Below are 26,194 nucleotides of genomic sequence, written 5' to 3'. Positions count from 1 at the left end.
GAAAACGTTTAGTAAATAAGGAACTTCTTTGAACTTCTTCCAAGAAGTTCGTCGTCTCCTTCCTGCGTGTATATATATATATATATATATATATATATATATATATATATATATATATATATATATATATATATGTATTCTGTATAATGACGAGCGCAAGGTTATATATTCCTGCGTCTTTGTAGTAAACGCCATTTGGAAGTCAGCGCTCGTCCTTGTCACTTCTTTTTGTGTTTTTGTGTTCCGTGTCAACCCTCGCGGTGGTTATATCATCACCGAATCGGAACACCTGCTGGTCGCTAGCGCGCCAGGTGTTGCATGAAGGGAGAGGGCATCGCCGTGGTGACACGTCCCCAGCGTGTCTCGGCGGAGCGGATATGGCGACACGATGCCGCGGGGCGAGACGGGCCGTCGTCGGCAAGGCATTGGTGCAACGTGCACGTGCGGGTGCCCGCATTTCACTCTCGGAAGCCGGCACGGGGTCCCTATCCTAAAACCCCTTAAAATTCGTAAAGTAGCGACACTCTCCTCCTCCGCCTTCACTCCTCGTTTCTCCTCTCTTTCACGCTCCCTCCTCGGCCGTGGCGCCGCCTACACCGCTCGAGCGTAGCAACGGCGCCAACATGCGCTCCTCGACCAAAAATGGCGCTGTAGCAAGGCGCGAGGGCCCACGTGATGCTATTAGGCCAATAACGACGCGGCGACGGCCTCTGTCAGAGCGCGCGAGGAGGAGGCGGCACTCTTCAAAGCGTGGCACTACTTTACGAGATTTAAGGGGTTTTACCCCCATCCCTTTTTCACCCTCACTGGGCTTAGCTGATGCGCCCACCTACCGGCGTTGGTGGCAGCTGCTGCTTCTTCGGATCTCCCGTCGCGCATGACGTTGGTGGCATGCAGCGTTGGCACCGCAGGCTGATGCAGCTGCTGCGTGCTGGTCCGGGCAGCAGGCACCGCTGTGACATTACTCGCAGCGCAAAACTTGAGGCACCGTTAGCAGTGTGTTCAATGGGGCTGGTTGGTTCATCTTTAGAATAAAAACATGAACAGCGCAACACAGGACAGAGCGCTGGTCCCGTTTTTATTCTTGAGGCACCACTCAGCGGTGTTCAACTGGACATTACGAGTAAGCTTTAGCTCGAGCACAACTCCGACGCGGCCTATTAAAATACATGTAAAACGCAAAAATGCTTTACTGAGATAAGCCCTGGACCGATTTTAAGGAAATGTGTTGCATTTGAGAGAGAAAGTTAAATTCTAGAGACTGTTGGAAGCATAATTTCCATTTAGGGCCTGAATTTTGTTAAGATTTTCAAAAATTCCATAGCTTGAACAAAGAAATAGTAGCATGAAGTTGACAAGTTAATAGCTCTGCATCAAAAACAGATATCGCGGTTCTGTAAACAGAATCCGTTAGATCATTTAAAGCGCACAAATTAGACATATCAACTTACATCGTACGTAAATTTGTTACGTCGTATACAAGGGTTCTGCAAAATCTGTATTTCCATATTACTAAATTTATTGAGATTCATTTGTGGCATATCAATTTTGTCCGCTTTAGATGTACTATTAGATGCAATTCACAGAATGGTGGTATCACTTTTCATTGCTGAGTTACAGAGTTTTATGCTTGATAGTATCGTTTTTTTGAAAATTTTCAACTTTTGCCCATATTTGGTAAACAATTGATGACGTAAATCAGAAATTCGAAACCAACAGCTAGCAGATTTTAAGTTTTTCTTTCAAATGCAACACGCCTCGCCAAATTTGGTGCAGTGGTTGCCGAGGAAAACGAATTCTCCTCTTACATGTATTGGGTAGGAGCACCCGAGCTAAAGCGTCCTCTTAATACTGTTGCATCCACAACTCATAAGAAGTGCTTAGGTGTCCTCGGACTTTTTTGTTAAATGAGTAGCGGCACATAACCCGTGACGCATATCCAGTAACCCAAGTTGGCGTCAAACAGGTTCATTTAAGAGCGGCACATGAAGTCCACACAACCAGTGACCCAAGTTCCCATCAAAGAGGTTCATTGAAAGCTGGCACACACCCAGCTATTCCAGTTGACGTGATGCAGGTCAGATACAAGCACAGATACTGCTAACTTATTGAAGTTCCGTAAAGTGAAGTTGCTTGTGTCTCTTTCTTTTGTGCGGAAAGCCGCGAAAGAAACCGAATAGTGGCTTCCTCTTAGGTGTACTCTAAACGTAAATTCCATATAAGTTATGTGCTATATGTCAGCATGCCTAGGTATTGAACTATATATTTCTATAATTACTAAGAGAAACAGAGAAAGAGAATAAGTAAGGAGTTAAACGAAACGGTACACTGGGGGTGAGAGGAAGTTGTAAGGAGGCGGCTATCCAGTCAAAATTTACACTTAGCCAGCTTCACCCAATTTAACGCAACTGCGATTTTATCACGAATATACATCCCTCGACGTGGTGGCTATCCAGGGAGTCTCCACCAAAATTAAGCACCAAAGCCAGCACTGTTAGGGCGCATCAGTGGGAGCGCCAATCAGTGCGAACTTCATAAACAGCCAATTTCCTAACCTGACGTCACTCTGAACGCGAAGTGAAAGACGGAAACTTACCTTGCGCCTTTGTTGGCTTTGCCTCATAGCTAGGTTATTCGTTCGTCAGTCTTCGGTTGGTTCCATTTGAATCGGTGTTCCGGCATCTCCGCCGAGTACGGAGAGCAAGATGTAGCCAAAAACGGCTGGAGCTCGTCTCAAGCATTGCAGCCATTTACATGTCGCTGAGCTCAATCTGTTCGCAGCGCAGCGAAATGAAGACAGATGCAGAACTGGTTGACTGGCCATACACGTCTTTATTATACTGTTCGTACATACGCTGGTCGTGACCACGGCCGGAGCTTATCGGTGCTAGTGTAGACAGCTCAGCATTGTGGTTCAATGTCATTCTGTGTGGCGCAAAGCATCCGGATCACAGACGTGCCATGGATGCCTGTGCCTGCTATTTGCTTCGGTGTGATGTAATAATTTGTTTCCATCTGCTTCTTTTCCAGCCATTACCATAAATACTACATGCAATATGCGTGGCTGTATCACAGACGACGAACTCACTCATGAGGGGACTCATTCAGTCTCTTCTCTGCCAGTGAGTGTGAGCGTGTCAGAGTGAGTCTGCTTTTGGTGAGTTAGCAAGAGCAACCCTCGCTAGGTCTGATTTGGGAGAGCATGAGTCCGGGTGAGCCTGATGAGTTATATGTCTAGTGAGCTTGCGTCTGGATTTATTCATCTAAGTCTGCTTTTGGCGAGTTTGAGTACGAGTAAGCCTGATGAGTCGGATTTCTGGTTAATCTAACTGAGAGTGAGGCCACTTGAGTGATTTCAGCAAGTCTGAATCAGATTGAACCTTCACATAAGTATATATTTTGTGAGTCAGTATTTATTTTGGCTACCTATGCGCGGGACATAACAGGGCATGTGTTTCTTTTGGGACAATGAATCTGGCGAGCCAAAATCAAAGCAATCGGCCACACTTTCTCCAGCTACCGAAGGGAACCACATTTTATATTGGGCAGTTCTGGCGTTTCAGCTTTTTATTGTGCATCTGAACCCTGATTTGCCAAGTCGCTTACCCGCCGTGGTTGCTTAGTGGCTTTGGTGTTGTGCTTAAGCAGCACAATACAACGAGGTCGCTGCATCCAATCCCGGCTACGGCGACCGCATTTCGATGGAGGTGAAATGCAAAGACACCCGTGCACTTGGATTTAAGTGCACGATAAACAACCCCAGGTGGTACAAATTAATCTCCAACGCCCCACTACCCCACTACCGCACGCCCCACTACCGCGTGCCTTATAATCAGATCGCGGTTTGGGCGCCTAAAACCCCATAATTTAATGTTTTTTTACCATGTTTCCTACCATGATTGTCAGCAATGTTCGGCTGTGGCGACATACGACGTCTGGTCACGAATGTACCTTGAATCCCTGCTCCCTGGCCTGACGTTGACACTGTCTTGACGTGTCACTCGTGGTGACTTCCACCGTTTCTTGTAGGCGTGCACAACACAGATTCCCAGGAATGCCACCGACACTGAAACCAGTGCGCAGGTGATCAGCACGACTCGCAGCGCTGGACTCCATTGGTCATGCCGCGCAGTCCTCTTCGTGTCTGCAAAGGCGTTGCCAAATTTCTAAGCACATGCTCGAAACTTAGCAGAATAAGTACGAGCTAAGACGTGGGCTTATCTGCCAGTTATTAAAATGAAATTCGTCCACACGGTCTCGAGTTACTATTACACTATTAAAGGAACAAATCAGAGACTACAAACTGTTTCATTCCTGTTTTTGTCGTGACTGTATACATGGTGAGAAGCGCAGGACAAGTGACCTCTTAACCATAATTTTAAGTTACAAAAGAAGGAAGACCAGAAATTTACTGCAACAAAAGGACAGAAACAAAAAACAAGGTTCAGACTCGTGGAAGAATCAATGAAAGGACAAGACTGCTCTGTTGACCTCCAGCAGTATTTTTTCCGTTCCTACGTGTTCGTATCGCTTTTTTTTGTTTCTTCTTTGTTTCCGGTTTTGGCTTAAGAGGAAGCTTTAGCTCGGGCCTAACTCTGACGCGGCCTATTGAAGAACATGTAAAACGCAAAAACGTTTTTCTGAGGTAACCCCTGGACCGATTTTGATGAAATTTGTTGTATTTGAGAGAGAACGTTAATTTCTAGTGACTGCTGGAAGCGGAATTTCTATTTAAGGCCCAAATTTTGTTAAAAGGTTTTCAAATGTTCGAAAGTGTGAAAAGAATAGAAGCGTGAAGTTTATAAATTAATAGCTCTGCATCAAGTATAGCTATCGCGGTTTTGTAAACGGCATCCACTAGATCAATGGAAGCGGACAAATATAGCCTGTCATTATATATCTCACGTTAATTTTTTACGTTGTGTACAAGGGTTTTGCAAAAGCTGTATTTCCACATTACTAAATTTTTTTTGAGATTAATGGGTGAGATCAATTTTGTCCTGTACTAAGAGATACAATTCACATTTCTGTCATGTCATTTTTCATTGCTGAGTTAGAGTTTTCAACTTAATAGTTTCGTTTCCTGAAAATATGCGATTTTTGCCAGTTTTCAATAGAAACTTCACGACCTATATCAAAAATTCAAAACAAGCAGTCACTAAATTTTGAGATTTTCATTTGAATGCAGGAAACCTCGTCAAATTTGGTGCAGTGGTTGCAGAGAAAAACGAATTCTCCTTTTACATGCATTTAGACAGGAGTGCCCGAGCTAAAGCTTCCTCTTAATGTTCATCTGTACCGAATCCTTCACTTAGCGCAATGTATGCCTGCACGATGTGCACAGCAATACCAACTCGTAATTTCTTGTCCGAATCTTTTACCAGTATGCCATAAAGAGCGCGAGACTGTAGGAATGTGCACCAACCAGCCTCGTTTATCGCACCCATAAAAATTCGCAGGTTAATGTCTCCTTTAATGAAATCAGCACACCAAGTTGTAACGTCATTTGAGGCGTTTGTCCCGATCAATAAGTTCGCAAAAAGTAACTACAACACCTCGGGAGGAAAGCGCGGGTAGGTTACCATTAGAGTTACCATACTGTATGCTCCCCCAGTTAAAATCTTCCTCAGATGAAGTCGTAGCATGCAAATTTAGAAGAAAATAGGCCGTAACACGCGAAGAGACATGATGCACGTAAGCTTAAGAGCTTACCTAGGCGACAGAATAAGAGCGCGCGCAAGTCAGACAAAGAAAACGATAGGACAGCGCTCGTTCGGTCATTTTCTGTCTTTTCTTTCTTCCTTGCTCTTTCATTGGCTACCCTGGTTTAGGAACTATAGTTCAAACCAACACTGAGCTTAAAAAAAGCAACATATTAGCCTCATGTTCACCGTGTATCAAGCAGATATACCAGATGCCTTATTTTAAACCATGCAAAACTTTAAAAAATAACCTGTGGCACATAATTCTAGTCATTAACTAGATTACACAAGAAAGTGGACACTGCTCTCACGAGAAATCAGAATTGATAATTAGCTAATTAATAAAACATACTAATGCTATTTTTTAATTATTACTTTGTGACACATACTACAAGTTACGAATTGCAGCCATTGAGTTCGCAAGGCCTATCTGCTTGGAACCGATTTCCAGGAAAGAACTAATTTCGAAATGTTTATTCTCATAGTTTGAGACCAAATGCATCGGCTTTTAGTTAGCCTTCGTCAACGCAAAAAAAAAGAAGAAAAGTGTTTTGTTAAGGAAAGTAAATGAAACAACAGTGCATTTTTACTGAAAGCTTCAAGATGGATATCTCAAAATCCATGCGAGGCCTCAGAATTCGTTCGATAAGTGCATTGGCCTTGCAAGCTCACCAGTTACAATTCGCAAATTGCAATATGTGCCGTGAAGTAATTAGTGAACCAATTAATTAGTAGGTTTTGGTTAATCAGACGACTGTGCATTTAGATTTATCGTGCGAGTAATGTCCAGCTCAAGCACTGCAATCACGCTATCTGCCACGGGCAATTTTTAATAATTCTATATAGTCCCCCCCAAAAAATCCCTGGTATTTTTCACTAATAACCTGGTTGAACAAGAACAACTTAACTGTTAGAACATAGCAAATAGGGATATCTTCGTCTGCTTCATGTCATGATTATGTCATGGCCCAGCGAATCAGATAATGGCCGCGCAATCGCAGGTGCCTGGTCACGTGCACTCTTTCTCATTGGTGTACCAGAGGTGTACAGGGTGGTCCCACGTATGTTGTTCACCTGTGCGGTGCGATTACCGTGGCTCTTCTGACACCCAACACCACTGGAGATTGAGAACGAGTTTTTTTTCTGTTTACAAGTGTTGGAAGTTATGGCATACCACAACTCCCTTAAACAGCTTGCTCTCGGACAGGCGGTCTCGAGCATCGTATCCCCTATACTTTTGACGAAGAGTGTACGTCTTCCCTTGTGTTGCCGAACGATTTCCTTCTGTGTACAACTATGGGGAAATTTTTTTTTCACACAAGCCAACCAAGTACACCGTTGTTCAAAGAGGATTAACAAATCGAAAACAAAACGCCGATGCTATATGTTTCTAGGACTTAAGAATATATATCGTTAGAAATTTTGCACACCATATATATAATAACGATTCTGAGAAAGTTATAAGTTGCGTTGTGGATGTTGGCATCCAGTACAGTAAACTTTTGCAGTACAAGCTTGTTTCTGTATAGTCGTAGCAGGCTTCAGCATTGAAGACGTGAAAGCTATTATTATAACTCCCGAACTGCAGCCCTCAAGAACATTTTCTTGCTCTTAGGGCAAGGTAAGCTATTAAACAAGCAATAAACTGAATGCCGTTCATTTCATGGCTTGAAAGCAAGTTAAAAAAGTGTAGGCTGACAATATGCAATTGAGGCGAAATCGTGCAAACGCTACGTGGATGCTTCTAGTGACTGGTCTTCGTTAGTGTCCTGTCTTCTGCGATCTTCGCTACAATTTTCACAGAACAGCTGACCCAGTTTCAAGTTTCTTCGCACAGTGTTATGCTGCTGAAAAAAATTTAATTACTTTTCCTTCAGATCTTGATTCAAATCTTTGGTTACAAAACGAAGGTCCGGATTGCCGAAGCATTTCGTTCATCTGTTCTCTTCGTAGTTGACCGGTGATTTCAGTGGCATTGAACTGCTGACTGATTTTACGAAATGTCCTCACGCGTGGATGGCTGTGTAGATTTTACTGTGATAGACTTTCTAGCCTACCACATGGTGCGCGCAGCCTGTCCTTAAATGATCACTGACAACTAGAAGGGGGTTGGGGGAGAGGGATGTCAACTGCACAACAAGACATTAGGACGAGTTAGCAAGATGACCGTTAAAGCATCTCACCTTCCCGTTCCTTCAGCGTCTGGGCCGGACTAAGCGTGCGGACGTAAGTCCGGAAGCTGGACTCAGGTGTCATTCGAACCACGACCAAGTAATCCGTAGAAGGGCGCAGTCCAGTGACGAACATTGGAGCGCTCCAATCGGCGCTCCAGAAGCTTCGTTCGGAGTGGTTCCTCTTCTCGGAGTCAAACACCTCCACCAAAACTCGCCGGTACTGCTTTGAAGTCGTCTCGTTCTCTCCAATAGGCGCAGAGCAGACCAGTGAAAATGACGTGTCCGTGTAATTACCCACGACGCACATGAGGCCGGACGACGAAGCTTCACCTGCAAGCACGACATTTTGGGGCCGAGTTAGTAAATCTTGCTCAATGCTCACTAACCTGACTATGAATTGAGACAAAAAATATGTTGTCCAAGTTTCTTTGTCACACTCTCAGTTGTGGTACTGGTTACCTAACAGGCCGCATGTACGCTTTCTACTAACTGGGGCCGCGTGTTTTGGGCGTAATACGGGGATTTTCAAGGTCTGGCACGCACGCACGCACGCACGCACGCGAAAAGAAAGGTTTTATTGCTCATGGTTCTTCGGCGCGCTGTTAATTTGCGTTTTGTTTAGCGTGCAGCCGCTGGTTATGGGCGTGATAATGGGTTCGTCGAGGTCTGTCTGGCTCACACTCACACGCACAGTCGAAAAAGAAGTGGCGTGTACCTGTTCCTCACTGTCATCTGTTCGCTTCAGAAATTAATTTGTAAGTTATTATAAGAATAAATACGATAGTGCGCACTTCTGATAATTAATGTGTTTTACCTAACAAAGCGGCATAGCGACCAGTGAAAGACATCGTAGTGTGTTGCCTGAATTTACTTTGGTTGCGTCAAGTTCTTAACGTGCATCTGTTTTTATTTTATATGTTTTGACTTGCTATTATATTTTAATTTTTGGTTCCGCCCTCGCAACGTTCTTCTCAAGAAAATACGTGTCGACACAGCCTCATACTGAACCAATAAAATGAATCGCAAACGTTGCGCTCCTGTATTGATTATGGAATGATGCCGCTGTTGAAGTTATACATCGAGAGTAGTCTGACAATGTATTTGATTAATTAAAAAATGCATATATACCTAGAGGCACAAACTTGAAGCGGCATCGCCTTCTCTGTATTCCTACGGAGTTCTCGGACCAGCATGCGAGGGCAGCGTTGAATATCGAGGCGTTGGCGATGATTTCCAGGCGATCTGATTTCGTCACTTGCGGATTCGGTACGTGCTTTTTGTCTGCTGTCGGCAGATCTTGCTTCACGTGCTTCGCAGCTTCGCTGGCGTTTTCGATGAGCCAAAAATAGCGCAGGTCATCACGCGGGTTTGCTCGAACGTTGCAGGTAAGGTTGACGGTCGCGTTCCTTTCCAGTTGTATCGTCTGCTCTGCATCTGGATCACATCTCGGCGAGTCTGAAATTGCGAAACGAAGTTGCTCAACAAATAAAGTACAGTTGTTTCTAACACCAGACTTCCGTGCCTAACCCTATGACTAATGAATGCCCCCTCTCCACATCTCTTGAATACTCTTATAATAACCAATCCAAGCCAACTGTGTGGCTTAAAGACTCAAAGCAGCACACAGGCTATGAGACACTCTTCCACAGTTGAAGTATCTGGATTAATTTTGACAACCCACGGTTCTTGAACATGCACCGAAATATAAGCAGGCGAACGTTTTTGTGTTCTGCGCCCACCGATGTATAGGCATGTGTGTGACCGGGCTAGTCGGCAATTCAATTTAAAAACAGCGCGATAGTGGACGAAGGATTGAAGGCACGAATGAACAAACACGGCGCTCGTGTTTTTTCGTTTGTTCTTTCAGTCCTGCGTTCGCTGTTGCGCTGCTTTCGTAACGTCATATGGCCCCTGCGCTATGGAACCGAACCCACAAACTAGTGCTGAGCAGCACAATGCCATGCATATAACGTGCTATTAAAAACTATGTATTCTGGACGGGTAGAAAGGCCGTTCGCCGCAAAATTCACGTTGAATAGAACGCACAATCTGCATCTGTACATCTAAGCACACATACAATCTAGCATGCAAGATTTCTTGCTTCTTTTCCATACGCTCTCTCTCTTGTCCAAATGGCTTACTCTTAAGCAGCTGACACGCGGAACCACGAAACCGTGTTGAAATGCGAACGATGCACAAACATCTTCATTCACCATGCGAGTGCTTACATTGAAGACGTAGATGAAACGGTGCGCTTTCGACGTAGTCCTCCCCTGTTTTAGAGATTCTGCACGTGTAGCTTCCAGCGTGACTCGGAGTCACGCGCCGGATGACGAGATACCTCGACGTTATCAGCATGCCTTCAGCAGGAGCAGATTCTAGTTCACGCCCTTGGTGACGCCAGGTGACTTCGCCGACTTTAGATGCTGCCAGGACAGAACACTCCATGTAGACGTCGGTGCCCTCAGTAATATGGCTGGCGTTGAGCCCGGCTCCTAGCTTGAGGTTGACTTCCGGTTTATCTGCGTTGGTATGTTCACATACGAAAGAAGGATCGTAAAAGGAGTGACGGGCTAACGTCCCATCAACGTTGAAAGAATGAAACAATCATCATACTGAAAGAAGGAAAGAGAAAGCACAACAGGTTGCCGTGGCTCGTAATTTTTAAAGGATTTGCAGGAAACAAAAGACTTCCACACAGCAGTCCGCAATGAACTAGAACTACTACTCCGTTCCGTCTGAAAAAAAAAAAAGATACACGTCACAAAATTATGTGTTTTCGGAACAGTTTGTAAGGAAATGATGCGGAATTTATAATGTACCCGTGAACTTCTGTGGGAATGACACAGAAAATGTACTGAATTCTCAGAATGTACAAATAAGTACTAGATTACAGACATGCTCGCGGCAGGATGCAACAGAAGAAAAGATGCTTGAAAGAAATGGCACACATTTCTGCCATTGAGTAAGGCTGTTTTATCTGAATCGAAATCTGACGTCTCGCTCACCGGATAAATTAACGGCCAAGTAGCGACTTAAGATGGCACGGCCGCGCTGCAGACGATCGTTGGTAGCACGACACTCGAGCAGCTTCCCTGCGTGCTTTAGAGGTGGCAGGAGAAGCACGCTTGTCGTTACGTTGCCGTCAATGCGAGTGGTGCTGAGGTGCTCGCTCAATGGACTACCATCCAGGAGCCACGTGACGTTGGCATGTGGACGGCTCCCGGTCACCGCGCACTCGAAGCTACGAGGTGCGTAGAAATCGGGTATCAAATTATCTTGCGAATTCTTCGTATATAATGGAACAGATGCTTCGAGGCCGTTGGAATCGGCTGCGTCAAGGGGCCTAGTCGATAACGGAGACGAAGGTCTGCTTGAAGAGGTAGTCGTAGCCATAGCCGGAGCTACCATGAACCAACCGGAGGCCATTCTCTCGTCGTAAGGCCAGCTCCACAAAGCAACCTTTGTAGGAGACACTGAAAAGACCGACGTAAGAGTACGAATATAGGCAGCGTTTGTGAGACGTCATGGCTTCTTTGTCATTCGTTTGTTAACAGTTTCATCAGTGGAATTAACAGTGAGTCAATGTTATGCAAGAAATTTTAAGGTAATGTTGAAGAGGCACTAGAAGGGCTAAGCAGAGAAAGTTGGGTGTCGTGTTTTGTAAATGAATTGAACATTGTAATGGAACGTGTCGAACAAGACAAGTAACATAACTAAAGAAAGGAGGGAGGTCACAAACCTTACAAAATTCTTCAGCAAGGGACATGTGATAGTGGCACTGCCTCCTTTGATGGATTTAGTCTTAGTGGTGCTAAACACAAATCACTGAAATGAAATGATAAAAATCATTCTGCCCTATCATGGAAGAGATACACGAAGAGGAAGTCGAACGTGTTATTTGCCTGACATTTCAGTTCTTAGCATGTTTGCCACGAACCATCTATACCGACTTGGTCCTACTTTCATGCAGTATAATTAAACTAGAGCATAAAACGCCAATTTTTACAGCGATGGGCTAGGGCTTTGTTTGGCGTATCAATTTAGTGAGCCTTTGTCTTTCTCGAGTAAGTTACGATGAAACAGCGCACTGATGCTCACTGTTAATTCGAACACTCAAAAGGACAGCGGTGGAACATATGGAAATACAACGCTGTACTATCATAGTAAGCAAGTGGGAAAAGTAATTTCCCCTGACACCAACACAGAAAGACTGATTCCTGGCGGTGCTCAAGCCTGCCTGTTTAATGCATTGTGCTTCTAATATATTTTCTGCGAAATACATGCAACTATATATTCGCAGGTCGCAATGAGCCGATCGTTACGTGAGAACGTTTCAAAGGCACAAACAAAAAATAAATATATGAAGGGTGTATGCTACAAATCTTGTAAAGCTGCAATGACGGAGTACATGGTAAACAGGGGGGACGAACACACATAAAGAAGCGAAGAAAATGTCAAATAAATAAATAAATAAATAAATAAATAAATAAATAAATAAATACACGTTGCACGATCATTATTACCTTAACGAACAAGTCCTGTATAAATATCTTGAAACGATCAATTATCTCAGTGTGAGTAATATGCAACAGTTCCACGAAGCTAAATATCTAGAAAGCGGCTGAAATGTGCGCATCACACGAATAGCTTTCGGCATCCACACGTACTTACGATACATGTCCAAGAGCACCCAACTCTCGGCGGGCATTGAGACGTCGCTCGTTGCCAGGCAGCTGATGTTCGACAACAAGTGCTCTCGGCGCAGTGGGCCCAGAGTCAGCACAGTCATCCTTCGCCCTCCAGGCGTTGACACGGTACCGAGTGGCGAGTCCAGCGGTACACCGTCGCGTTGCCAAGCCAGGGTCACCTTGTGGTCGGCTGCGAAGATAGTCGCAAGCCTACAATGCACGTCGAACTACGCAGATCACTCCTCGTACATCTGTGAAGCTGAGTGGACGTGAAATGGATTTTCCAAGCACTGAGCTCTTCGGACTTGTTTCATTAGACATGTGAACAAATGTAGCAAAATAAGGTTACGAAGAGATTCAACAGTTTAAATTATGGGGTTTTACGTGCCAAAACCATTTTCTGATTATGAGGCACGCCGTAAGTGGAGGACTCCGGAAATTTCGACCACCTGGAGTTCCTAAATGTGCACCTAAATCTAAGTACACGGGTGTTTTCGCATGTCGCCCCCATCGAAATGCGGCCGCCGTGGCCGGGATTCGATCCCACGACCTTGTGCTCAGCAGCCTAGCACCATAGCCACTGAGCAACGATGGTGGGTAGATTCAACAGTTATGTAGACAAAGCCATAAATTGCTGCATCTCCTGAGTAAGGTCCCGCCACGTTGCTAACTTCTGTTTACCTCTGACTGACGCTCCGATAGTGGTAATTTTATGGTTTCCGTCTCTAATGTTCCAATATACATATACAGAAATTTGTAATCCACGAATAAAAATATTTCCGTGTATTGTCACCTTGAAGAACGACATTGCGTAGAATTGCAAGCTAGTTTACTTCGGCGGCTTCTGTTCACGCGAGGTGTTATGTTTATCGTTAGGTTATTTTTTATCCTGAAATGTTATACTTCAGCGGAAAAAGATCACGTTCAATTGACATCAGCGGCATGTAAGGGGCAACGTGAAAGTACTAAAAGATACTGCAATTTGCGCACGATTGCACTCGTTACGTGCGTTAACCTTTACTTCTTTTGGAACCTGTGAATAAATGAAGAAAGTTGCTGAAGGAATTCTATAGAGATTTTGAGCTGGATTAGCTCTTTAAGCCTTCTAATCCTTCGCAGTAATTATATATGTGAGGTCGGAACTCTTTGCCTTGAAAGAATAGTAGCTCAGAAACTTCTACAATATCTCATAGAATGCATTGCGTTTATGCTCAAAATATTGAAGCAGCGTATCGGTCCGCCTAAGGCTTTGTTCTTATGAAAATGAAAATTGGGTCACATTCTGAGCAAAGACGATTTTATGGAATTGCCTGAGCGACATGACGTCTCACTGTACTTCTAATGCTGATAAGCGTGGAATGCTTGCATGACCCTCTGGTAAAGTAAAAAATAAAATAAATTATGGGGCTTTAAGTGCCAAAACCACTTTCTGATTATGAGGCACGCCGTAGTGGAGGACTCCGGAAATTTCGACCACCTGGGGTTCTTTAACGTGCACCTAAATCTAAGTACACGGGTGTTTTCGCATTTCGCCCCCATCAAAATGCGGCCGCCGAGGCCGGGATTCGATCCCGCGACCTCGTGCTCAGCAGCCCAACACCATAGCCACTGAGCAACCACGGCGGGTACTCTGGTAAAGTAAGCATCGCTAAGCTTTGAGAGGTAAAGTCAGAGAGATAGCACTTACTAGCTGGCACAGCACACGTCAGGCGTACGATGTCGCCCTCCGCGTATGGTCCCGCCGTTGAGTTTAAAATGACGCCTCTTGAGTCCACCAGGACTGGCGGTTCTTGGGGAACTGAGAGAAAGCAAAAAAAAAAAAAAGAAAATTATAAGTGAAATAATGACAGAATGAGACTTTCCTTTTTATGAGCGAAGCTCCTTTGTGAATGCGTGAGTATCCACCATAAGGGACAGGTTATTCAGGTAGACACTGAACGGTCAGTATGAAGTGAACCCCAAACTGAATGCAAACCAAGAAGGCTTAGTTCATCAGCTTTTTTTTTTTTTAGAACCTAGTTCTTAGGTGCTCGTTTTTGCGGCGCGCGAGGGTGTTGTCCCTCGTAACCAAGCGAATGAGCACAGTGAAGGATGAAAGCGAACGCGGAGCGTAGGAGGAGATGCAAGACGGCGATAGCGAAAAGAGCGCGGGTACGAAAGCGGAGGAGAAGGGTATGGCGAGAGCCTGAGAAGAAATCGTAGCGGCGCGCAAGACGGGGCTTTGCGGCGAAGATGGCTACGAGATGGCACCAGAGTAGCGCGCCTGGTCTGTATGGAAACGAAGCGCTGCATGAGCGGAAGTCTGTCTGCGGCGGCTGCTATAGAACGCGCCCACCCGTCAGCCCCGCGCTGCCTCCCGCGATCTCCTGATTGATTAGCGAGGCAGTCCCGCCGCACTTCCCTTCGTTTCCGACGTGCCGCACGAGACTGCGCCCGCACATATATAGCGAAATGAAAACACGTATAGAGCTGCGCTCAAATTTCGCATTAGGCAATATCGTAATCGTCAGTGAATTGTTTTTCCTCGCAATGACAAACTTGAAGTTAAACGTGATATCGGAAAAATGGGTGATCGAATTGAAAAAGCTGTTCGAACTGCGGACCTGTTCATGATCGTACAATAATTTGGCCGTGGCTAAGGAAGCAATAATTGATGGCTAGCTGGTGTGCGATATTCCTTGCAAAAACCTTGCGATATTCTAAGTATATCGACTTTTTTTTCAGAGACGGCACTTACACACTATTTCCTTTGCTTTTATAGGGCTTTGCATAGTTAATATATCAGAAATCTTGCACAAGAAGCATGCGAAATATTTTCAGGTGTCTGTGCAAGCGCTGTACCTCAAAGCAACCACAGCCTCATTCACACCACCTAAACGGCCCGTAGTGAGCAGGACAGAGACAGATATAAGCTTTAATAATACGCTGAAGATGTAGTGAAAGAAAATTCATTGGGAAAAACACAAGTGCCATTTATAGAATTCAATACCAGGCAATGGTTCACAGGAAAATCAAAACTTGAACTGATGAACAATTATTGGACAAGGAATGTCGTTGTTCTACTATTGGTAATCACATAAATAGAAGTTAATGTTTGCTGTTATATTTGTTTGCTCGAAAGCCATGCTCTGCAGACTTCATCTTGCTCCTGCAGCCGCTCCGACAGCGTCCTGCGCTGCAACTTCGAGGCATGTTACGTCAGTACCATTGCGCACACAAATCATCGTCGCTTTTACCTTGGCACATTTCACTTACGTCCTGACGTCCCTAAATAACGTACCGGAAGTCACAGGCACTTCGTTACAATACATACATGATGCTGAACGCAACTCACCATCAACATTTTTTCTTCTTTATCTGCGGCCTCTGCGATTCCGTGCAGACAATAATAAAATAATCAAGCCAACATAACCATGGCCTTAACCCGAGGTCAACAGCGACAAATACCGCCATCTTGTCAGGGAGTTACAGGCACGACACGAAGAGCGCAAGAAACGTTTACACACAGTGATGCCTGGTTTTATGGATCATTATGGGCTCGCCCGTCCTCTTTCTGATCATTATCACCATGGAAGCTTTCTAACTACTGCGTATTTCATGCGCAAGCATGAAATGCACCCCCAAATGGCCAAAGCTATTCATGCTGCAGATTTCCGTTACGACTACAACTACGTTACAATACGTAGCGAGTGCTTGCCGTAATCTTTTGTTCAGAGGCCAGCCTGTGTCGATGTTACTCCCTTCCAAATAGGCACGAGTAGACTGGTTATAGTATTTGCATTGCTTATTTCTCCAATACTGTAATCTGCAAAAGAATAGAAGAACGAAGAACGACATCGACCGGCATATACGCTTACTTACCGCGGCATCAGTAAAGAACACGGCAAATAATATTTGCTGCGATGTGCATTTATTGACCGTCGACCTGCTTTGAGGCCAGGCGGCCATAAACAAGGGCGTATGTTTATAGCGGTCACGGTCGGAGGAATAGTCGCTGCGGTATGTTCATTGCCAAAAAACAAAAAAAAAACAACAACATACTAATCGGTGCGGACCGACTTAAGTTAACTGCACCACTTGCTGACTCGGCTAGCTGCGATAAACAATCCTACGCAAGAAATGCAACAATTATACGGGCACAGCGTATAACGCGACCCACAATTGAAACGCTTTTGACGTCTATGAAGCAATATAGCGGAAGGATTAGGATTGTAACGTAGCAATATGAATTTAGGGTGCATATATAGTGCGCCATAGTGCGGGCGCGCGCCGCGCACGGCGTACACTGTTAAACAAATATACACCCTTTGGGGTGTACATTGCCTCACAACGATAATCGTCATCCGCCCTGCTTGCGTTTCCTATCTTGAAAATGCCGCGCTCGCTACTTTCTTGCCGAGAATGCTCTGTCTTGTTGATAACGCGCATGCCGTTCTGGACTTGGAAGTACCGGGCTCGCAGCGTTAAAGAAAGGAAATTGCGGGCAAGACAGATGACGACTATTGTTGTGCGGCAAGATACGACCCAAAGGGTGTAATTTTGCTTAAGAGTGTACACTATTAAGCAAAATTACACCTATTTGCCACACAACAATAATCGTCATCTGTCTTGCCCGCATTTCCTTGAACGCGGCGAGCCCGGTACTTCCTAGTAACGAACGGCATGCGCGTTATCAACATGACAGCATTCCCGACAGGAAAGTAGCGGGCGCGGCGTTTTCAAGAAAGGAAATGCAAGCAGGGCAGATGAGGATTATTGTTGCGTGGCAGAGATACGACCAAAAGGGTGTAATTTTGCTTAAGAGTGTACAGTACCACACTCGGCCAGCGCCAAGCAGATGCTCTACAGTGTAGCGTCATCGCACAGCCAGCTCAATTATGCATAGCGTGCGTGGCGGCATTCTGCGCTGTTTGGCGTGACGATTGCGGGAAGGGAGCACGTCCTATCTCGCACCAGAGCACCTCACGCGCTATGTTGGCTCGCGGGCCGCATGCTGGCCCACGTTTCGAGCGCATTGAAAAGATTGCGCCGAGTTTGCACCTTCGCCAAACAAGAACGCGCACGTTGCCATGCACTTGTGCGTATGCGCTGCGGGAACAGCTCAGCACTGAGCTTCTTCGAGTCGCGTTCAACGCGCCCAACTATATAGGGGGCCATATTTCGGCGATCCCAAAGCGTCGCCCGCGTAACGAGTCCGACTTCGCCGCCAGCCGTCAGGCACGCTGGCAACGCCGGACTATATCACAACGACCGCGACGAAAGCAACGTTAGCAGCAAGCAGTGACAAAGGAACAAACCCGGAAGCAATATATCTGCCTTTTCAATGTGTTTCAATGTGTTTTCAATATATCTGCCTTTTCAAAGTAAAGAAATCGGTGTTCGTCCAGAGCTAAATCCTCCTCCTGGAGTGTTGGGGTAATCCTTATAATTTTGGAAAGAGCTGCACACCGGAGACTGTGCCCCTTATGCATCTTAGATGAGAAGACAGAAATGTCTAGACTTAATTACACGAAGAAACCAGACTGCGTTTTTCAGCAGACTGAGCATTGTTTGAAAGTGTGAGAATACATGCACCGAACTGACTTTCTTATAGTGTATGTTTTTTTCTCCAAAACGCAATTCAGCCGGGAGCTTTCCGGAAATAATCGTTACAGTGCCGCCACTGTGTGTTATGTTTTTTTGTGTGTGTTCTCTACTAAAAACATTATGGGGTTTTACGTGCCAAAACCACTTTCTGATTATGAGGCACGCCGTAGTGCGGGACTCCGGAAATTTCGACCACCTGGGGTTCTTTAACGTGCACCTAAATCTAAGTACACGGGTGTTCTTGCATTTCGCCCCCAGCGAAATGCTGCCGCCATGACCGGGATTCGACCCCGTGTGTGTTCTTTACTGTAAATATCTATACGTAAAGAAATGTTTATATTGTTTTTCAGCGCAAATTATTTTGCTGCTCAGAGTCCCTTTCAACTTGGCAGTTGTCGACGTTATTCGCGTTGTCACCGCTGCCGAAGATGCGTGCATGTCGCCGGGCCACGAAATCAAGGTGAAGTACATAAACAGCTTTCTGTATAAAATACCTTTTGCTGTACTTCTCGCAGTTTTATCATTCAACAGTTCTACTTGCAGGATTTGCAGACACTGCATTCATTTCTTGTAGATGTGGACCAACTATACAGCAATCAATCGGCGCGTCCTTGGATGTTGTCACTATATGGAACACACTGCGATTATCTCATTACTGAATAAAGCACACACATATAAAATAAAAGTAAATTTTTACGTAGCTACTCTGAAATAATTTTAACCTTATTTATGTGTATATGTGAGATACGTCGCTGCTTTTTTTGTCTTGTTTGGACTTCGACGTTTTTCTGTAATTGAAATTTTAGGCTTAATGATCTTCCTTATAACTTACTATTGCAAAGATTCATTGATCCTCGATTATGCGTTGCAATGTGACCACTTGTTTACAGAATTTCGTTTGCTGACAATAATTAATACCACTCCATATTTACAAGTTTTACGCATCACTTGATTTCTCTCTTCTTTTTTTTTGATCATGCGCAGGAAATCCAAATTCAGTTTAGAACAACGGAACATTTCTTCCATGTGCACATGTTTTACATTGTATTCCCAATATCGACAGGAGTAACTATATTCTGATTTTGTCACCAGGACTGTGCACACGTTGATAGTTTCAGCATGGCTTTGCTGACCACATTCGTCCCGACTGCCCCATAAAGCATACCAGCGCAAACACTGCTCTGCCCTGATGGTTAACATTAAAGCTGCGAGCAGAACTTTAAGCCAACGCCGCAAACGTTGGAAAAGTAAAGTTCGCGACTTAGTATACACGCGACATATTAACTTGTTCCCCCGCAACGGCGTGAAATCCGTTCGTTCGGAATGCCATTCGAACGCTCGCCTGTGGAACTCGAAATCCGGCAATAAACGGTTCTTCTTGCGTTGCGCGGAAGCGGAACGCTAGGTGCAGTGAAGCGTAACCCAAAACGAGGTCGAGCGTCGGTTTTAGTTTTCTTGCTTTTACGACTTCGCCAGGGCGTGGGTTATGGCTCCGAAATTAGAACGCCGCGCGTAGCTGCAATTAGCCAGAATGATGCAGATTCGGAGCATCACTTAACTATGATCTTATCTATTTTAAAAGAAATTCATGACGGAAGTGATTTCAATGGATTATATCGGCTTACGATAACGTTCGTTCGCACCGTTGCGAAAGCGTCATTATCTGGTCGTCGTGTAGAAGAGGTCGTTTTTTGTTTTAGTTTTGTTTTCAGAGGACTTGCCGGAAAGCATATTGCGAGAACGAAATAAGTGCAAGTGCAAGGAACATATAAGTGCATGCAACTCGCGCGACAACTGCAGCAATATCTCTAAACACATTACTATCACCCAATTGTTGTTGTTCGGTAAGTCTTGCTTCAATCCGGCCTTTCGGAGCATCTTCAGCCTTATTGAACGCAATTCAGGGTGCAGGCAAAGCAGATTTCGAGCATCTACCGTTGCCGGAAAATCCAGGCAGTGGGCACGTTTCTTGGTCGGAAACTGGCAGAAAATAAATCTGAACTCGTTCCCACTGACCTCCGAAGCCTACAAAATCTGCAAATTGACTAACCAGAGTAAACGTTGTCTTCGATATCGTGCGAATCGATGACGACGGCTTCCAATCGGGTATTTCCTTCGAGTAATCATCTAGGGGTTGCTCGCCAGCTTTTATAACCTCTTGGTTAATATACTCTTGCTTAATAGGGCAACCTTTACGTACGCTTTAGGCTTAAGAAATATCACGCAACATACCTTCCAGGGAATTCTTAAGGATCAACGCGATCGACAATTCGTGCCCAGAGAAAGTGCTGCGCATGCATAAAAATGAGAGGCCCGGCTGCGGGAACTACCGTGATACTCAATAATTTCACTGTGTAGGGACGGTGAAGAAGCAGGAGGATTACTAGGAGGAGTGACTAAAGAATCTAACTCTTTACTTGGTGAAGTTGCACCCAGAATAAAAAATTTGCAATAAAAAAAATTAAATTCCGACATTTTACGTGCCACAATGACACTTATGATGCACGTTGTAATGAGCGACTTCGGATGAAGTACGTTTCCCCACCCGCAGTTCTACACCATGCACTTTAATTTAGGTACAAGAGTGCCGCGGCCGGGGTCGAACACCCGACCTCGAGCTCAGCAGGGCGACGCCAAAGCCACTGGGCAACGGCGTCGGGTCAAAAGCGACACGCAAATGACAAGGCTAGCAGCGGGACTTGCGTGTCGAATCTAATCTCACAGCGGTTCAGTATTCGTACGAGCATCACCGTAACATTCCAAAGCAATGGCTAATGCTCATGCAGACGTGACGTCATGTAGGCGATATTGTCCTATATTCACCGCTTCCACTGTGCTGTTCTAGATAGGCGGATCGAGATAGAACGCAGCTTTGCACCATGCTGGCTGTAAAACACTATGGTGGACCACGATTATGTTAGTGCAATAACACTATAACACCTTTCGCGTCTCGCGTAGTACAATTCATTAAACACGCCACCTTGCCATGGAGCTGGGGAGAATGTTTATGACGTTTCGAACACAGAAAGCCTGCCGTGTGCATTAGCGATAAACCGATAATAGCGTCCAAATGATTCAAAGTGGCCATCGGCAAAAAAGCAGGGCGTCTACCAAGTTGACATCTTTCGTTGTTTTCTCTCTCTCTCCAAATTCCCTGAGTTTTCCAGGTTTTCGCTGAGCGCCTTTGCAAAATTCCCTGTGTGACACAGTACTGTTTCATGTCAAGACGGGCTGACACCATGTCGCCTAATGCTGTCACTCTCTAGAAAGCATGTTAAAAATAATAAGAAAACGACGAGCTAGTTTGACTATTAAGATGTAGTACTTATCTTATTAAAAAATAAAACGGAATGGAGGGTTTAGTAAAATGCGCAGCGAATAAGATATCTTCGTAAAAAGGGAAAGTCCATTGCAAATCGAGTAGAACAGTTTCAAATACAAATAAAGAGTCGCACACAGAAGCAAATATTTTCGAATATGATCCATTTCTATCAACTCATACCAAGTACATTGGTATGAGGTACGAAACTTGTCTCCAGTGAGATTCTCTCTCAGCAGCTAGAAAGTCAACCTCAGCTGTCCTGGCATACTACCAGCCTGCACGCAACGCCCTAGTGTTGCGTTTCACTGCTTTAAAAGGGCACTGAACCACTTTTCATCGCAGTCGAGAAAGGCATTTGAAGTGAAAATAGGCTATTTCAGAAATGCTTACCAAATAAAGTACTTCAATACGTTCAGTAGAAGCACAGCTACTGGCAATCAAATACGGCCTCCGCTGTGCTCCTTCTTCAATGCCTTGCATTGCGGAGGCTACGGCCCAGTGGGGCGTGCCCACGACGCTCCGCCTTCTAAATGTCACCGTGGCGCACAGCTTAAATGCCATTTTGGATGTTAACCTAGACGCCACGACTTCCGCCTTTGGTGCCTCGACGCGCTAAACGTAAGCCAGGCCGGTATTTTTACCGATGCGTTATGCTTTATTCTAAACTAGTCTTATCATCCACCGCTCACGGCCGGCTGATCCCGTCGATAACGAGAGCGGACCGTCGCTCTAACCACTGACCAAGCGCGAAAAGCACGAAAAGGCATTATCATCGGAAAGGCATCGCTACAAAATGCCGGCCCCAAATGCGGTTGTCCTCAGCAAACCGCAGTACGCTTAGCCAGCGTGGCGGCACCCCGCGGCGGCCACGGTATCCACACCATGTAGCCGACCGCAGCTTGATGCCAGCTATCGGCCAATAAGCAGCCGATTAAGGGAATGACGAAACAGTGCGTCCATAAGAGAGCGGGGACAGGGCCTTGTGTTGAAAAGAGCGTTTGAGAGAAAGGTGACTTTGCGATCCACCTGCGAGCTACACGCACCGCGTACGACAACAAAACTTGGCTAACATGTTCACAGCAGCATATGCTACCCGCGGACTATGTTATTTCACTAAGCCAGAGGGGTGGTTCAGGGCTCTTTTAAAGTCTATATTTTGGTATGGAGGAGGTACACTTGCATCTCGGCGTCAGCTAACACTGCGCATATTGAGCTCAGGCTCAATATGCCTGAGCAATATGTCGGGCTTTCCCATGCCTCTGTTTCAACATTGAGCTGTAATTCATCCTAAAGTATGGTAATATGGTTCTCTAACAATAGATCGTGCTGTCACCTGTATTTTTCCGAAATGCGCAATCGCACAGCACTTTTCATCGTAGTTAGGTCAGAAAATATGTTTCACTTCCCGAAAACGTCCGAGTTAATCTTCTAAAAAATTGCTGGCTCTTCGATAATCGAGAGTACATGTAAGCGTGAAATGGCAACCGGCAAAGCAGATTCGTTGTACATGGTACTACCAACAATATTAAAAGGCGTTGTGCTGCATGTTCGCAACGGCACACTCCTCCACGCTACACCACACACCACACCACGCCATACTGTGCACTGGTCCATATGGATGCTGCCCAGCTAGAACAAGAAAATCGGCTGAAGGCGACATGACAGGCAGCGAAAGACGCTAGGAAGACACAGCGCACTGCCCAGCTAGACGAATGAAATTAACTTTGGGGATGTTACGGGACAAAACCACGATTTGATTATGGACCACACCGTAGTGGGGGGACTCCGGATTAGTTTGACCACCAGGGGATCTTTAACGTGCCCCGAATGCACGGGGCAGGGGTGTTTTTTGCATTTGGCATCCATCGAAACGCGGCCGCTATGGCCGGAATTTGACCCCGCGACCTCGTGCTCAGCAGCGCCACACTATAACCGCTAAGCCACCGCGGCGGATGGAAACGCTTGACGGAGACGCCACGCACCGTGGCACTATCTATCGAGGCGACGCAAAACCCACGTCGCAGAACTCACGGACCACTGGCATTAAAAAGGGCACAGGCAGGCAAACATGTATAAGAGACAAACGATTACAAAGAACTATATGGTGCCCTGTATCTGCCTTTTCGAGGTCGCTATTGAAAATTAGAAATAAAACCTCAGCGTATTAGAAGTTACAACTTGAGTGAGATTGTGAACAAACATTAGGGAAGAAGTCGGAAGTAATATCTTTCCTAACTTGTATGGGCAGTAAATAGAGTATGTAATGCGGTCTCGTACAAACGGTTAGGGGCCAGAGACCAGTTTCTCAAATTTTGACTGGTTACCGGGATGACCTCGTTTTGTTCTCGCAAGAGCGGTGCGAGGCGAGATATCGAAAGAATTTTTTGGAACTGGTTCTCAGACGCATTTTCATCGGAAAAGACTTATAATGCAGAGCAATTGAGTGAAGAAAGTTCAGACTTTTGCGCTAACCTACCTCAAGTAGAAGATACAGAAGGCCAGAATTTATTGTCTCCAACAAATCTGCAAGAAGTTTTTGATGTTATACGATCGATGAACAGCGGATCAACACTCGGTCCAGATGGCTTACCAGTCGAATTTTACCGATCTTGCTGGGAGGAAGTAGGCACTGCCTTAGTGTCGCTCCTTAACGGCATTCTTGCACGGGAAGGTATTCCTAAATCGTTTAATCGGGGCCGCGTAATGCTCTTGCCAAAGCCGGACTCCAACCTTGCAGAACCCTCATCCTGGCGGCCTATAACGCTGCTCAACACAGACTATAAAATATTGACGACCCTTCTTGTAAATCGCATGAAGATATTATTGCCGAAAATAGTCAGTGTACATCAAACATGTTCCGTGCCGGGTCGGAGTATATTTTCGTCTCTCAACTTAACACGTGATATCATACAATACACAACAGCGCGTGAAGCTTCAGGAGTATTAGTAAGCTTGGACCAAGCCAAAGCGTTCGACCGCTTAGAACACCAGTACTTATTTGAGGTTTTACGATGCTATAACTTCCCTGAAGAGTTTGTAGGCATCCTGCGGATGTTGTATTCGCGAACAACAGCTGAGCTACTGCTTAACAGCATTTTAACACCTAGATTTGATGTGACAAGGGGAGTGCGGCAGGGTTGTCCTTTGTCACCCATATTGTTTGTGCTTGCGATTGACCCGTTGTTAAGGCGGTTTAGCGAGAGCCCGCTCATAAGAGGTCTTCCTATGCCGGGATCCGGGTGCATAAAAGTATCGGCGTATGCGGATGACATCACTGTTTTTACGGGATGGGGACAGTCTTGTAGAGGTATTTCGTATTTATAATCAATATGCTTCAATGTCAGGGGGCAAAATAAATATGAGAAAATGTGAAGCATTAAATTTAGGTCGCGGCGAAATAACGCTACCAGGGGACATTAAACAGACCGAGCATATGCAAATACTAGGTATCAAATTTTGTACAAGTGGTGTTTCACCTCACACGTGGCGAGACATTGTCAGCTCCATTAAAGAACAGTCAGAAGCAGTGACTGCGTCGCCACTGCCACTGGCAGAAAGGGCTTTCTTCATTAAGAACGTATTGTGCAGTAAACTGTGGTTTGCTGCAAGGGTAGCTCTCCCGCCGTCACCAACAGTACGAGTAGTAAACTCACTTATTTTCTCATGGTTCTGGCTAAACAAGTCGCAATACGCAGCGCAGCAATTTTTGCGTCTGCCAAAATCCAGCGGAGGATGGAGCTTGCCGGGCATAGTTACCTTCGGTAGGCTGTTGTGCACTAAGAGTACATGTGATCTACTTGATGATGATGAGTACCCTGGTAGGCCACTGCTCCTTTATTGGCTGGGCCATTACCGTCGAACGCTTACGCCGCAGAGCACAGGCAACTTGCTTCCGACGGCGGTAACGCCAGCACCGCAGTATGCGGCGGCTGCGCGCTTGCAAAGCCAGCTTGTACAACTAAGAATTACAAAGTGGCGTGCGACACCAGTTTCCAGGCTTTGTGAAATGTTGTGTGAGACAGCTGTACCTCCACGGACAGCTACTATACAAACATGGACAGCTGTGCTTTCACCTGATTTGCCCTCTCAAGTGAAGGATTTTCATTGGCAATATCAGTAGGGCATTCTACCTACAAGAGACAGGCTTGAACGCTGGCATATGGTAGCGAACGATAAATTCATATATTGCGCACAAACAGAGACCAACGCGCATGTAGTAAAGGACTGCGTTGTAGCACGCACCTTCTGGAAGCTCGTTGCAAGAATGTTCGGAATATCCATCGTGCGGCCACCACAGCGCCGAGATCGGTTTGCGAGTCTCGTCTACTACAGCGCTAGGTACATTTTGTGGTGCTTCCGTAACATCGCAGAACGATCTCGGCAGTCAAATAGAGCAATGTACCCCAGATTGCGGAAACTACGGGTGATAATATGGGGTCATCTTGAAGAACAGTTGTTCAAACTCGGTGAAGCCGAGTTTCTTCGCCGCTGGTCTACGCGGTACATAACCGTCTCCCGAGGCAAAGTCTTTCTACAGCCAGAATAATGCTCAATTCTGTTGCCTGAGTGCAGACTGTATCTGTATGTGCCCCGGGTACCTTTCATAAATTCGAGGCTGACAATAATGCTTTTGCGTGGATGCGGTAATGAGTTTTGTTGTTGTAGTTGTGTGTGGCAAAGCCAGTGTCAAGTAGACACCATTTATTATTTCATTTGTTA

At 45.4% G+C, this 26,194-nt stretch overlaps 2 protein-coding genes across 2 annotated transcripts in view; both read right to left on the bottom strand.

Moving 5' to 3' along the window:
• Positions 1–2,818: 2,818 nt before the first annotated feature.
• LOC126527162 (uncharacterized) lies at positions 2,819–11,355 on the bottom strand. The gene is made up of 5 exons (XM_050174915.2): positions 10,885–11,355; positions 10,105–10,398; positions 9,005–9,331; positions 7,886–8,206; positions 2,819–4,144 (listed from the first exon to the last, which is right to left on the bottom strand). The coding sequence occupies exons 1-5, from the start codon at positions 11,303–11,305 to the stop codon at positions 3,903–3,905; spliced, it is 1,605 nt and encodes a 534-aa protein (XP_050030872.2). The 5' UTR covers positions 11,306–11,355; the 3' UTR covers positions 2,819–3,902.
• A 519-nt stretch (positions 11,356–11,874) lies between these two features.
• The window catches only part of LOC129383705 (uncharacterized), a 31,072-nt gene continuing 16,752 nt past the window's right edge, over positions 11,875–26,194 (bottom strand). Inside the window, exons 2-3 of the mRNA XM_055068377.1 lie at positions 14,255–14,365; positions 11,875–12,757 (exon numbers count right to left, since the gene is read on the bottom strand). Of these exons, the coding sequence (XP_054924352.1) occupies positions 12,444–12,757; positions 14,255–14,365 (425 nt within the window). The 3' untranslated portion in view covers positions 11,875–12,443. The remainder of the gene's footprint in view (positions 12,758–14,254; positions 14,366–26,194) is intronic.

Source organism: Dermacentor andersoni, chromosome 9 (genome assembly GCF_023375885.2).
Source record: "Dermacentor andersoni chromosome 9, qqDerAnde1_hic_scaffold, whole genome shotgun sequence".
NCBI lineage: Eukaryota > Metazoa > Arthropoda > Arachnida > Ixodida > Ixodidae > Dermacentor > Dermacentor andersoni.
Note: the sequence above shows the minus strand (reverse complement) of the source record. Positions and strands in the feature narration are given on the sequence as shown.

Coding starts and splice junctions, on each gene's coding strand:
- LOC126527162 (XM_050174915.2), bottom strand. CDS start 11,305: ATGGCCTCCGGTTGGTTCATGGTAGCTCCGGCTATGGCTACGACTACC. Junction 10,399..10,884: donor CTTGGCCGTTAATTTATCCG/GTGAGCGAGACG, acceptor ATACCAACGCAG/ATAAACCGGAAGTCAACCTC. Junction 4,145..7,885: donor GACGCTGAAGGAACGGGAAG/GTGAGATGCTTT, acceptor ACGCCTTTGCAG/ACACGAAGAGGACTGCGCGG.